This window comes from Siniperca chuatsi, linkage group LG1 (genome assembly GCF_020085105.1).
Source record: "Siniperca chuatsi isolate FFG_IHB_CAS linkage group LG1, ASM2008510v1, whole genome shotgun sequence".
NCBI classification, from domain to species: Eukaryota; Metazoa; Chordata; class Actinopteri; order Centrarchiformes; family Sinipercidae; genus Siniperca; species Siniperca chuatsi.
The window spans coordinates 883,277-897,500 of NC_058042.1; the positions used below are offsets into that span (position 1 = coordinate 883,277).

A 14,224-nucleotide genomic window follows, 5' to 3' on the forward strand; every position below is an offset into this window, starting at 1 on the left:
TCTGTGTTTCTGTCTGTGTTGTTGTCTGTTACGTTGCCGGTGTTGTTGTCTGTGACGTTGTCTGTGTTGTTGTCTGTGACGTTGCCTGTGTTGTTGTCTGTGTTGCTGTCTGTATTGTTGTCTGTGTTGTTGTCTGTGTTGTTGTCTGTGTTGTTGTCTGTGACGTTGCCTGTGTTGCTGTCTGTGACGTTGCTTGTGTTGTTGTCTGTGTTTCTGTCTGTGTTTCTGTCTGTGTTGTTGTCTGTGTTGTTGTCTGTGTTGTTGTCTGTTACGTTGCCTGTGTTGTTGTCTGTGTTGTTGTCTGTGACGTTGCCTGTGTTGTTGCCTGTGTTGTTGTCTGTGAAGTTGTCTGTTACGTTGCTTGTGTTGTTGTCTGTGTTGTTGTCTGTGTTGCTGTCTGTGTTGCTGTCTGTGTTTCTGTCTGTGTTGCTGTCTGTGTTTCTGTCTGTGTTGTTGTCTGTGTTGTTGTCTGTTACGTTGCCGGTGTTTCTGTCTGTATTGTTGTCTGTGACGTTGCTTGTGTTGTTGTCTGTGTTGTTGTCTGTGACGTTGCTTGTGTTGTTGTCTGTGACGTTGTCTGTGTTGTTGTCTGTGTTGCTGTCTGTGTTGTCGTCTGTGACGTTGCTTGTGTTGTTGTCTGTGTTGTTGCCTGTGTTGTTGCCTGTGTTGTTGTCTGTTACGTTGCCTGTTACGTTGCTTGTGTTGTTGTCTGTGTTGTTGTCTGTGTTGCTGTCTGTGTTGCTGTCTGTGTTTCTGTCTGTGTTGCTGTCTGTGTTTCTGTCTGTGTTGTTGTCTGTTACGTTGCCGGTGTTGTTGTCTGTGACGTTGTCTGTGTTGTTGTCTGTGACGTTGCCTGTGTTGTTGTCTGTGTTGCTGTCTGTATTGTTGTCTGTGACGTTGCTTGTGTTGTTGTCTGTGTTTCTGTCTGTGTTGTTGTCTGTGACATTGCCTGTGTTGTCTGTTACGTTGCCTGTGTTGTTGTCTGTGTTGTTGTCTGTGACGTTGCCTGTGTTGTTGCCTGTGTTGTTGTCTGTGAAGTTGTCTGTTACGTTGCTTGTGTTGTTGTCTGTGTTGCTGTCTGTGTTGCTGTCTGTGTTTCTGTCTGTGTTTCTGTCTGTGTTGTTGTCTGTGTTGTTGTCTGTTACGTTGCTGGTGTTGTTGTCTGTGACGTTGTCTGTGTTGTTGTCTTTGACGTTGCCTGTGTTGTTGTCTGTGTTGCTGTCTGTATTGTTGTCTGTGACGTTGCTTGTGTTGTTGTCTGTGTTGTTGTCTGTGACGCTTGCTTGTGTTGTTGTCTGTGACGCTTGTCTGTGTTGTTGTCTGTGTTGCTGTCTGTGTTGTCGTCTGTGACGTTGCTTGTGTTGTTGTCTGTGTTGTTGTCTGTGACGTTGCTTGTGTTGTTGTCTGTGACGTTGCCTGTGTTGTTGTCTGTGACGTTGTCTGTGTTGTTGCCTGTGTTGTTGTCTGTGACGTTGCCTGTGTTGTTGTCTGTGTTGCTGTCTGTGACATTGTCTGTGTTGTTGTCTGTGTTGTTGTCTGTGACGTTGTCTGTGTTGCTGTCTGTGTTGTTGTCTGTGACGTTGCTTGTGTTGTTGTCTGTGACGTTGCCTGTGTTGTTGCCTGTGTTGTTGTCTGTGACGTTGCCTGTGTTGTTGTCTGTGTTGCTGTCTGTGTTGTTGTCTGTGACGTTGCCTGTGTTGTTGTCTGTGTTGCTGTCTGTGTTGTTGTCTGTGACGTTGCCTGTGTTTCTGTCTGTGTTGCTGTCTGTGTTGTTGTCTGTGACGTTGCTTGTGACGTTGCCTGTGTTGTTGTCTGTGTTGCTGTCTGTGTTGTTGTCTGTGACGTTGCCTGTGTTGTTGTCTGTGTTGCTGTCTGTGTTGTTGTCTGTGACGCGTTTGTGATGTTGTCTGTGTTGCTGTCTGTGTTTCTGTCTGTGACGTTGCCTGTGTTGTTGTCTGTGTTGCTGTCTGTGTTGTTGTCTGTGACGTTGCCTGTGTTGTTGTCTGTGTTGCTGTCTGTGTTGTTGTCTGTGACGTTGCCTGTGTTTCTGTCTGTGTTGCTGTCTGTGTTGTTGTCTGTGACGTTGCTTGTGACGTTGCCTGTGTTGTTGTCTGTGTTGCTGTCTGTGTTGTTGTCTGTGACGTTGCCTGTGTTGTTGTCTGTGTTGCTGTCTGTGTTGTTGTCTGTGACGTTGCTTGTGACGTTGCCTGTGTTTCTGTCTGTGTTGCTGTCTGTGACGTTGCCTGTGTTGTTGTCTGTGACGTTGTCTGTGTTGTCGTCTGTGTTGTCGCCTGTGTTGTTGTCTGTGACGTTGTCTGTGTTGTTGTCTGTGACGTTGCCTGTGTTGTTGTCTGTGTTGCTGTCTGTGTTGTTGTCTGTGACGTTGCTTGTGTTGTTGTCTGTGTTTCTGTCTGTGTTGTTGTCTGTGACATTGCCTGTGTTGTCTGTTACGTTGCCTGTGTTGTTGTCTGTGTTGTTGTCTGTGTTGTTGCCTGTGTTGTTGCCTGTGTTGTTGTCTGTGAAGTTGTCTGTTACGTTGCTTGTGTTGTTGTCTGTGTTGCTGTCTGTGTTGCTGTCTGTGTTTCTGTCTGTGTTTCTGTCTGTGTTTCTGTCTGTGTTGTTGTCTGTGTTGTTGTCTGTTACGTTGCTGGTGTTGTTGTCTGTGACGTTGTCTGTGTTGTTGTCTTTGACGTTGCCTGTGTTGTTGTCTGTGTTGCTGTCTGTATTGTTGTCTGTGACGTTGCTTGTGTTGTTGTCTGTGTTGTTGTCTGTGACGTTGCTTGTGTTGTTGTCTGTGACGTTGTCTGTGTTGTTGTCTGTGTTGCTGTCTGTGTTGTCGTCTGTGACGTTGCTTGTGTTGTTGTCTGTGTTGTTGTCTGTGACGTTGCTTGTGTTGTTGTCTGTGACGTTGCCTGTGTTGTTGTCTGTGACGTTGTCTGTGTTGTTGCCTGTGTTGTTGTCTGTGACGTTGCCTGTGTTGTTGTCTGTGTTGCTGTCTGTGACATTGTCTGTGTTGTTGTCTGTGTTGTTGTCTGTGACGTTGTCTGTGTTGCTGTCTGTGTTGTTGTCTGTGACGTTGCTTGTGTTGTTGTCTGTGACGTTGCCTGTGTTGTTGCCTGTGTTGTTGTCTGTGTTGCTGTCTGTGTTGTTGTCTGTGACGTTGCCTGTGTTGTTGTCTGTGTTGCTGTCTGTGTTGTTGTCTGTGACGTTGCCTGTGTTTCTGTCTGTGTTGCTGTCTGTGTTGTTGTCTGTGACGTTGCTTGTGACGTTGCCTGTGTTGTTGTCTGTGTTGCTGTCTGTGTTGTTGTCTGTGACGTTGCCTGTGTTGTTGTCTGTGTTGCTGTCTGTGACGTTGCTTGTGTTGTTGTCTGTGACGTTGCCTGTGTTGTTGCCTGTGTTGTTGTCTGTGTTGCTGTCTGTGTTGTTGTCTGTGACGTTGCCTGTGTTGTTGTCTGTGTTGCTGTCTGTGTTGTTGTCTGTGACGTTGCCTGTGTTTCTGTCTGTGTTGCTGTCTGTGTTGTTGTCTGTGACGTTGCTTGTGACGTTGCCTGTGTTGTTGTCTGTGTTGCTGTCTGTGTTGTTGTCTGTGACGTTGCCTGTGTTGTTGTCTGTGTTGCTGTCTGTGTTGTTGTCTGTGACGTTGCTTGTGATGTTGTCTGTGTTGCTGTCTGTGTTTCTGTCTGTGACGTTGCCTGTGTTGTTGTCTGTGTTGCTGTCTGTGTTGTTGTCTGTGACGTTGCCTGTGTTGTTGTCTGTGTTGCTGTCTGTGTTGTTGTCTGTGACGTTGCCTGTGTTTCTGTCTGTGTTGCTGTCTGTGTTGTTGTCTGTGACGTTGCTTGTGACGTTGCCTGTGTTGTTGTCTGTGTTGCTGTCTGTGTTGTTGTCTGTGACGTTGCCTGTGTTGTTGTCTGTGTTGCTGTCTGTGTTGTTGTCTGTGACGTTGCTTGTGACGTTGCCTGTGTTTCTGTCTGTGTTGCTGTCTGTGACGTTGCCTGTGTTGTTGTCTGTGACGTTGTCTGTGTTGTCGTCTGTGTTGTCGCCTGTGTTGTTGTCTGTGACATTGTCTGTGTTGTTGTCTGTGATGTTGCCTGTGTTGTTGTCTGTGTTGCTGTCTGTGTTGTTGTCTGTGACGTTGCTTGTGATGCTGTCTGTGTTGCTGTCTGTGTTTCTGTCTGTGTTGCTGTCTGTGACGTTGTCTGTGTTGTTGTCTGTGTTGTCGTCTGTGTTGTCGCCTGTGTTGTTGTCTGTGACGTTGTCTGTGTTGCTGTCTGTGTTGTTGTCTGTGACGTTGCCTGTGTTGTTGTCTGTGACGTTGTCTGTGTTGCTGTCTGTGTTGTCGTCTGTGACGTTGTCTGTGTTGCTGTCTGTGTTGTTGTCTGTGACGTTGCTTGTATTTTTGTCTGTTTTGCTGTCTGTATTATTGTCTGTGTTGCTGTCTGTGTTGCTGTCTGTGTTGTTGCAGTCTGTGTTTCTGTCTGTGTTTCTGTCTGTGTTGCTGTCTGTGTTTCTGTCTGTGTTGCTGTCTGTGTTTCTGTCTGTGTTGTCGTCTGTGTTGTTGCCTGTGATGTTGTCTGTGTTGCTGTCTGTGTTTTTGCAGTCTGTGTTTCTGTCTGTGTTGCTGTCTGTGTTGCTGTCTGTGTTGTTGTCTGTGTTGCTGTCTGTGTTTCTGTCTGTGTTGCTGTCTGTGAACGGACGAACACAAAGAATGTGTCTCTGCGTTTGCTCCCAGAAAACGCAACACAGCAGAATAATAATAATAATAAACAAACGTACGGTCATAATAACAGTAATGAAATAAACAAAGTAATATTAAAATCAAACTGACATTTTGAAATCTTTGAAACACGTAGGAGCGTCCATAGCAACCACCATAGCAACCACCATAGCAACGATCCGAGAGCTGAATGAATCTTAGCAATAACAAAATTAAGGATCAACAATCACTGAACGAAGATTATGAGAATAAAACGCACATTTCAATGCAGAACCTGTCTTAAAGTACTGCGTTCTCCACTGAATTAAAGGAACGTCCGCCGTTTTCTTTGCTTTCAGTCACGTGACGTGACGCCGGCCAATAGAAAAGAACAGGACAAAAAGCCTTTATTCTCAGAAGAGAATGAGGAATGATTCAGAACTTGAACCTGCGTAGCGACACACCGCAGCTGGCGTCCCGCACGCTTTGCCCTCTGGACGACGCGTCTTTCTCTGCAGCTCGCTGAGTTTCTGCTCCTCGTGTCTGGAAAAAGCTTCCAGAAAACCAGAGGTCTGCCTCCACGTTACAGTCCGTTAAATCGGGGCTTAAACTTAAACGTGTTCGCTCTTTAAGAAATCTGCACTGCGGTACTTATCGTTATATTTCCTCATGTTGTTGTGAATGCGTTTTTAATGTCTAACGTTCATCTTGTGGCTCTCTTGTCTGTACTTTTTATTGTTTTAAGAAGCCGCCTCTCCTGTGGTTACATTACGCAGGAGTCCTGAGTTTCTGCGTTCAGTGACGTTAAACAACAACAGGAAGCAGCTCCTTCAGGAGGAACCTCTCTCCTTCCTGATGTTTCCACGGGAAAGATTTAAGTGAAGCTACTGATCGCAGCGACTCCTCGCCGCTGGTTAACGTTCGTTCTGAAATTAAATGAAATGTCAAACTTTATCTTCAGGCGGATTAAACAGTTCTGCTTCAGCTTTTCGGCCCTTCAGAGTTCAGAGTTGAGCTGGACTGACGGGTCCCCTCTCTGCCCCTGCAGGTCTGATGTGGATCTGTCCCCCCCCCCCAGATGTTGGGCTCACCCTGAACAGAAACATGACAAATGGATTTTCACCTTGTTGGCTCATTGTCGTCGCCACTGCAATAATAACTAAACACAATCAAATAAACGATAAAGAACAAGGAAAATGAAAATCAATAACAGGAAGTAGAAAGTGTTTTACACTCTTCCTTTCAGCCTTTTCTGGCACGTTCGAATCTGTCGTGGGTTTAATTAATATTTGACTGAAGGCAGAAGGGCTTTAAAGTTCAGTCCCAAAACTACGAAATCTAACAAGAACGGTATTTGAATTTAAATATTTACACACTCACTTTCCTTACATGTGGACATGAGCGAACCAAACGTGAGCTCGCTCTGATGCAAAGGCTTTATAGGTTTTAACTTATAGATTTATCACTTGATAAAAAATCCTTTACTAATGCTTTATACACACTACTCACTAAATAAAATCACCCAAAAATAAAAACAATGGTTATTTCAACTGAACGTTAATTATCTTCTTATAACTGTAACTAAAATGTGTTTATTTTAAAGTTCGACCTTCAAACGGTCACAAAGTTACTGTGAGAGCGATGAAGTACGTAACTATACTCGGTTCCTCTCCACCGCCGGTTAGCGAAGGGCCACTGACAGACCGATGACTGGTTCTGAGTCCACGTGTCCCTGAAACATTTATCCCACTACAAAGATTTGAATCTCCCAAACAAACTGTCAAACCCATTCATTCTGCTCCTCCATTAACGACGTCAGCTCATTTTAAGGCAGTTTGTGCAAATAAGGAGATGTTGATGTTCGCGGTGTGGCCGATGGGGGGGGGTGGAGACTAATTAACTTTGATCTTGTGCTGCTTTCCTCTTTTGTTTAGTGACATTAACAGAAAACATTTGCAATAAAAAACACAAAACACACGGTTGAACTTTTATACTCAATTTTAATTTACAATGCACGTTACCCAGAATCCTCTGCTATAAAAAAGCCGAGCGACGACAGAGAAATGCTGCCCAGCAACATTCAGGCCGAACACGACAAACATCCCAACGCAACAGAAAACAGCACATCGGAACCCGGTCGGGTTCCCGATCCGCTGTCAGAGGGTTTCTATTAATGTGAGTGCAGTAAACGCTTAGCAGACACACAGTGCCCCCCCCCCATGCAAAGACTTCTCTATAAACATGCTCCTTTTGGAAGAAAAGTGTAGAAAAACAAACGATAGAAAAGTGAAAAAGATGGAGGCTGCGCTCAGTGCGGCTCACCCAGCGAGCGGGGAACGTTCCCACAACGTCACGTTTCCGACAGATTTTACTCTTAAATATTAATATTCATATTAATATGAGCCCGAGCAATCCACACGAATCAGTCAGACTCTAGTCTGACTGTCAGAACGGGAGTATTTCAACAATATTTCAACAAGAACATGATCATAACTTCATTTCAGTGTTCTGTGCTTCGGACCAAACATCATCATGTTATATATTTTTAGTGCGAGGAGTCACTCCTGCAGGGCCGTTTCTTTGCCTCAGAGACGAGGAGGTGGCAGAATATAGAGAATATCTGCTTCTTTGATTAAAAAGTCAAAGCTACAAGAAGTCAACTACGACTCCCAGGGTGCATTTCACTGCCAAACATCCAATCACAGAGCTTCACGTTCTGCTAACGGCGAGCTGGAGCTGAAGATGAAACCTGATAAAACATCCAGCAGGTTGAATCAGTTCACTGTCAGATTCTGGATCAGTTTGGATGAAGTCAGTAACCGTGTCTGACTGGCTTCCTCACCACAGCAACAGCAGCTGAGGCTCATGGGTACTGTAGTATTTATTGGAGCTCTGCAGGATCTGAACCGTCTCTCCAGCTGAAGACCGTGGGATACTCGAAGCTGCATCCCAGCCTGACTCGACAGAGAGCACTTTCAGAGAGCGCAAAACAAACTGACCCGAGCTGGCTTACAGTGTGACAACCTGATGGGAACGTTGTGGGAACGTTGACCGGAGCGGCTCAGGAGCAGCAGGACTCAGACAGACAACAACATTCCTGCAGGGAGGTGAAACTCCTGACAGACAAATCCTGTGGAAAACACTCCACGCCCGCACAAAGCTCACATAATTATCAAGTCTGACAACAACAGGCCGCGGCCCCGCCCCCCTCCGTGGCGTGCTGGCGGGGCGGGGGCCTGTCCCGATCTGCTCCGACCTCATTAGCAGACGCTAACGACCCGGCCCGGTTTAAACCTGGATTTAATTCAAGGTGCGGCTCGCCTGAAGTGTCTGATGCATCTGTGGTGTCTGGGTCCACCCAGCACCCCCACACACACACACACACACACACACACACACCTGTCTGCACCGCCAGGTGGAGGTGAGCGGTGGGCGGGGTCAAACTCAGAGACTCCTCCAGCAGATCTCTATTTTAAACTGAATTTTAAACACACAGCCTGGGTCTTCCTGTCATATCTGCGGCCCGTCAGTCACAGAACACACACTCATCAATAATCAATAATCAGTCCTGCAGTCAGGTCTCGAACACGTGTGCTTCTGGACGAGTCTCTGATTCATCTCAAGCTTCTGGACTGAAGAAAGTCTGAAGAATCCCTTTAACATTTATCACCAATAAAAACAGAAAACTCAGATTCTCAGCTGATTTATAAAAACGTGTTTGGTGACGCCTGAACTTCTCAGGACACCGGCTTGTCGTCGTGGCGCGGGACGTTCTGTCGTACTCGTCTTCCTGCGCACTCATACGGATATTTGCGTTCTACTTCCTCGACATATCGGCCGCAGACGTGCCAGGTGACCCCGGGACGGAGACGAGCGCTCTCCTCTCTGCAGGAAACACGTTCAGAGCGTGGAGTCAGACTCGATCCACTCTGTGGACAAAACCACCTGCTGAAGGACAACCCGGGTCTTACCGAGAGGTTCCCCCTAATCTGTCAAAGGAACGACAAGTGTTTATAGAGCGAGATCTGAAAGAGGATCGGGAGGGGACTCGGGAAAGACCCGGGCCGTGAAAACCAGCACTGTCCTTGAAACATCAACATGTAGTGAACGTACTTACAACCTTAAAAACTCATCAGGTTTTGTTAACTAGACATTTTTCAAAAACTCTTTGTAGAATAACAGAAGAAAATACACATCCTAAAAAAGGGAATTTAAGCATTTACATCATCCTCCTCCTCCTCCTCCTCCTCCTCCTCCTCCTCCTCCTGCAGCCGCGGCGCTGCAGCGAGTTAGTCCACATCCAGGTGCGTTTTCAACGAGCCGACAGGAAATGTTCTGGTTCCCACAGACGTCTGCTGCTCCAGCGGCTCCGAGTCACTCCATGTTCTCAGTTTGTAGGAGCTCACATCTCCTCACATTTCTCCAATCAATCAGTCGATCAATAACACGTGACTGTCCAATCCCTTCGGCTCCTCGCGTGATGACAGAGTCCGGTCTGCTGGATCAGGGTTCACCTTCTGTCGAAGTCCCAAAACTTTCCATGACAGAATCTGAATAATTAAAAGTTACCATCCAATTAAAGCAAATTGTTACTGGTTTTCACTTTAAAAGCCTTTTTAGTCAAATTTGACTCAATTCAATAAATTAAAAAATAGAAATCCCACAATACTATATTAATAGAATTGTATCATTTTCCCAAAACTCCTCCTCCTGTTATTATTTTTCATAACTTCTCAAAAATCTAAACTTTCAAGTTTTCCAGGAGGATTGTGGGACATTTGGGCGGCGGCGGCGGCGGGGGGGGGGCAACAGATTAAATGAGGAAATAAGTAATAAACCAAAGAAAAGCAGTGAAGAAGATGTGAGGCCATGTTTCCAAAGTGAGGAGTGACAGAAGTTTCCAGAAAAGCTGCAGCAGGGGAACGCCATCCCTGTGGCTCCGCCCCCTCACTGCCCATTGGTGGAGGTGCTGTTGGGGGCGGGGCTGGAGCCCTCGGCGCCCGCGGGCGGCTGGACGTTGTCGGCCAGGTTGTGGGCGTGCTCCAGGAAGAGGTCTTTGAGCACGCTCAGCTCCTTGCTCAGCAGTTTGATCTTGGCCTCCAGCCGCTCGTTCTCCTCCTTCAGCTCGTTGACGCGCTGCTGCGTGTCCATCGCCTTCTGCTTGCTGCGCATGCGGCTCTTCTTCACCGCCAGGTTGTTGCGCTCGCGGCGCTGGCGGTACTCGTCGCTGTCCTTGTCTGCGTGGGGTTTCTTCATCTTGCTGGGGGGGAGGGCCTTACCGCCTCCGGCTGAGGGGCTCGCGGGGACGAGCTGGGGGACCTGCTGCAGTCCGGCTACGGCCGCCGGCAGAGACGAGGAGGAAGCGGCGGCGTGGGCCTGACTCTGGATGACGCTCACGCCGTTGTGGTCAGCTGTGGTTAGTTTCGGCTGCGACGGCCGGCTCATTTGGATGTGTTGCCTGCAGGTGCTGATCTCTGAGTCTCCTCAGGTGCAGAAATGAAACCGGAACAGGAAGCAGAAGTTCAGATTCTTCGCCTCAGTGGAGCCTGGAGGAGGACGACAACATCAACGTCACTGTCAGGTGGAAACTATTAGTCGCTTCAGTTATTGGTGGCAGGAAATGTACAGTGCAGGTCACAGTTAGCTCATGAACAGACGCTGCAGACGTGCCCGCGTCGTCCCGCCCAGCTGCTGGGAACGGTGAAGGCGTTAGCCCCGAGCTTAGCATCAGGAGCGGTTAACACGACGCTTACCTCATTAAGCAGATGCTACGATTATAAAAAATATTATACTAGTCATAGTGACAAACTACTCTTACTACCATTTTACTCACGAAGCTCTTACTGCACTCAGTATTTAGTAGGGGCGCTTTAAAATCACGACGTTCTGATGGTCGAGGGCTCGGAGGGCGGCTGCTGTCGGCCCGACCCTCACCCTCAGCCCGGCTGCGAGCGGCTTCGTGGAGGAACTATCGGTAGAGAGAAAATAGTTCCTCCACGAAGCCGCTCGCAGCCGGCCTGAGGAAGATCTCCAGGAGCCGGGTCAGGATGTCCGCGCAGAGACGAAACCATCCAGATGGATGAACAGCGGTACGGGTGGATTTGGGGTGAAGTGTCCCTTTAAGAGCCAAGTCAGACATATGAGTTTCAGGTATAAATCCAACTTGGACGTTGCCCTTTAAAGGTCAGAAACTCGTGTTTATGGTTAGTCCGACATGACATGAACGAGGTATAAGGCATAAAGATATTCCCTCCGCTGCATGAGAAAAGATTTTAACTGGTTTCCCGAGCTGGAAATGTCCACTGCTCGCTTTCTACGACAGGAGAAATATGAACGCGTTATCGTGTATGGAAATATAAAATAATGGAAATTAGCATTGATTTAGACAAATATAATACAACCTTTTAATGTTTGAGCAACGAGACTCGGGCTGCAACTAATGATTATTTTCAGAATTATCGCTTAATCTGCAGATTATTTCTTCTCATCGCCGGATTTATAAAACGTCAGACAAACAGTGAAAATAGTCCACTTTATGTTATTCTTCTTTACTCAGAACGGCTTCCTTTTGCTATCCTGTCACACTGTATGTAAGCTCGTGCACATCTGTTGGCAGGAACGCCAGGTGACAGCGGGAAGCGTCCATCACACCTGAAGCCGTCGGCTCAGGTGGGGAATTTCTTGTGCATATCTGCTCTCAATCAACTAATTGATTAACTAACTAATCATGGCAGCTCCAGAAGCTATTCTGCTATTTATCTGTGAGAAACAAAACATACCCCCCCCCCCCCCCCCGTTTCCAATAACATGCTAGTTTCTACATCTGCAGTCCGCCTGCAGATTCTCAGCTGACCTCAATCCGTCAGTCAGGAGCCCCCCCCCCCGGTATGTGACATGATAATTGGTCAGATTATTATTCCGTACGGCCAATTAGCAGCGCAGCTCCGATTGGCCGGCGCGTTGCCATGCAGCCAGTCAGCTGTGCGCAGGGGAAAGCGCTCCGGGTGCAAACCAGCAGCTCCGGCTGTTGCCTGCTGTTGCATCATCATCGGCTCCCTTTGTGCCGAAAGAGGGGAACTCCGGAGTCATGCGGGGCTGAGCACAAAGCTCACATTTCGGGTGACTTAAATACGGTTTGACAACGACAGAAACACGACAAACACCCCGACGCGGCTGACAAATGCGCACGAGCCCCTCCGAGTCCGCGGGTTTGAATTTCCGAGCACTTTTAACAACTTTAGTTTGCTCGAAGCAGCCGACAGATGATTCTCTACCGTGTGACTCAACGCGAAGCTCCCACACTCCGGAGACACACGCCGAGTGTGTGTCTGATTAGGTTTTAAACACAAACCGATCTACATTTTCACTTTCCGACGAGCCCGTGCGCTGGCGTTCAGCCGGGCAGCTAGCCAGCTAGCTAGCTCCCGCTGCTAACGAGCCCTACCTTCACTGTTCGCTCTCTTTTTCGGACCCACAAACAGTTTAAAACACAGTTTACCTTCACGGGGCGGCAGCGGAGTCAACCATCCGTCAAAGTAGAAAAAGTAAACGCAGAAAGTTTGAGTTTAATTCCGCCTGTGTGAGCTCTGAGTGTTTTTGTTTAGAACATGGAGAGGAGCCGATTGCGAAATCTCTTTTACCATGTACGGCAATGTCGAGCATCAGCCAATCAGAGGCGAGTGGGAGGAAGCGAAGCGAGCCATAAGCCAATCGCAGGCGAGTGTGCGACAGAGTGATGCAATGCACGCTGTGATTGACATCTCATTCGACCAATAGGAGTCGGTTGTTTTCTGTCGCTTTGTTTATGTAATATGAGGTTGGTCAAATGAGTTCATACACGCATGACTTCATCTCTGAATGACGAAACTGACTCACACTGAAACTACTAATTATACCACTACTACCAGTAATATAATAACAACTGTACTGTGTCGTCCTCTTGTACGGGGAATCCACCTGAAAACACTTGATGTCAGAGAAGAAACAGCTCATTAACATTTACAGCACAGCCACATGAAGGAGAAAGCCAACTACTTAAAGAACAGCTACAATATACACAGTGTCACGAACAAGTCAAAACAATGTAATTCTTCTTTCCCTTTCAGGGGTCGCCACAGCGAATCATGTGCCTCCATCTAACCCTGTCCTCTGCGTCCTCTTCACTCGCACCAGTTAGCTTCATGTCCTCTCTCACTACATCCATAAACCTCCTCTCTGGTCTTCCTCTAGACCTCCTGCCTGGCAGCTCCAGCCTCAGCATCCTTCTACCAATATATTCACAGTCTCTCCTCTGAACACGTCCAAACCACCTCGATCTGGCCTCTCTGACTTTATCTCCGAAACATCTAACATGAGCTGTCCCTCTGATGTCCTCGTTCCTGATCCTGTCCGTCCTCGTCCCTCCCAAAGAGAACCTTTCCTTTCATTCTTGCTGATAAAAAAACGGTGCTTCTAGTTTAATCGTAGGTGAATGTAAACGTGCTAAATCATCATCGCGTTAATGCAGCAGCACAAAGCAACCCAACGTCATCCGGCAAGACGCTGCGTTGACCAATCGGACGGACGCAAGCCGACATTCCGGGTGGATGACTTTGTAACGTGAACGCTGTGTTTCTGCCGCTCGCCTCGCGATCATCGTGACGAAAGACAAAAACTCATTCAGCTGGACCACAGCGGTTTCCAGTCTGAGTCCTCGCGAGATAACCCCGATGACATCATCAGAGGACGGCGACCAGGCTGAGGAGGACCGAGCGTGACGAGTCAACGGGCCCTTCTGTGTAAAACTTATACGTCGGCTTGCAGCTGCTGACATCTCGTCCACACCTGCTGAGGTGATTCTTAATCCCGCCTGCTAAGCTCTGATTGGCCGGTTGTTTTCCAGCAGGGGAGACGACACCAGACCCGTTTGATCAGATTTCATTACTTTTCTTTTCACACGTCTGTCATTGCTTTTCATGTCATTACAGCAGATCAACTTTAGTGGCCGAGCGTGTTAACACATACTGAACGAGTCACTGTATTAGTTCCCAATTGCTCGAATTACAGCAGTACCTGCCATGAAGCAGCGCCAGGTGGGCGGCCGCGGCCGGGCGGAGGAGCAGCGGAGCATGCAGGGGAACTCTGGGGACTCTGAGGGGGGGGGACACAAACTAGTGTCATGACTTTTGCAGTCTCCATTAATAATCTCATCAGTGAACAGAGTGAAACCGGCCCGTTTAACCAGAACGGCGTCGGACTCTGCAGATACGTTTCACACAGACCCCCCGAGACCCCCTCCAGACCCAGGAGCTGAGCCCAGAACAGAGTCCCCCATGTCAGCTGGTGCTGAGACTCACTGCCCCCCCTCAGACACTCGGACCAGTCTCACAGCAGCTCTGCTTTCCAAACACCAGTCAGAGGAAACTAAACTATAACACGACGTAAAGAAACCTGAATCTGGATCACTGGACAGAAACTAAAAGCCAGATCAGAAAGTTATCTGGACCTGAAGAGACGACGGACTGTCAGGATCTGTCTCTGCTGTCAGAGACA

The 14,224-nt window shown here is 47.8% G+C and overlaps 1 protein-coding gene across 4 annotated transcripts in view; it reads right to left on the reverse strand.

The window, feature by feature from the left end:
- Positions 1-6,673: 6,673 nt before the first annotated feature.
- The window catches only part of cebpg (CCAAT enhancer binding protein gamma), a 7,803-nt gene continuing 252 nt past the window's right edge, over positions 6,674-14,224 (reverse strand). The window contains exons 1-2 of one of the 4 annotated variants that reach the window (XM_044197016.1): positions 12,192-12,348; positions 6,674-10,239 (exon numbers count right to left, since the gene is read on the reverse strand). In XM_044197016.1, the coding sequence (XP_044052951.1) occupies positions 9,641-10,138 (498 nt within the window). In that variant the 5' untranslated portion in view covers positions 10,139-10,239; positions 12,192-12,348 and the 3' untranslated portion in view covers positions 6,674-9,640. Of the gene's footprint in view, positions 10,240-11,344; positions 11,367-11,967; positions 12,106-12,191; positions 12,349-14,224 lie in introns of those variants that run through there. The other 3 variants (XM_044197025.1, XM_044197033.1, XM_044197043.1) reach the window with 3 other exon arrangements.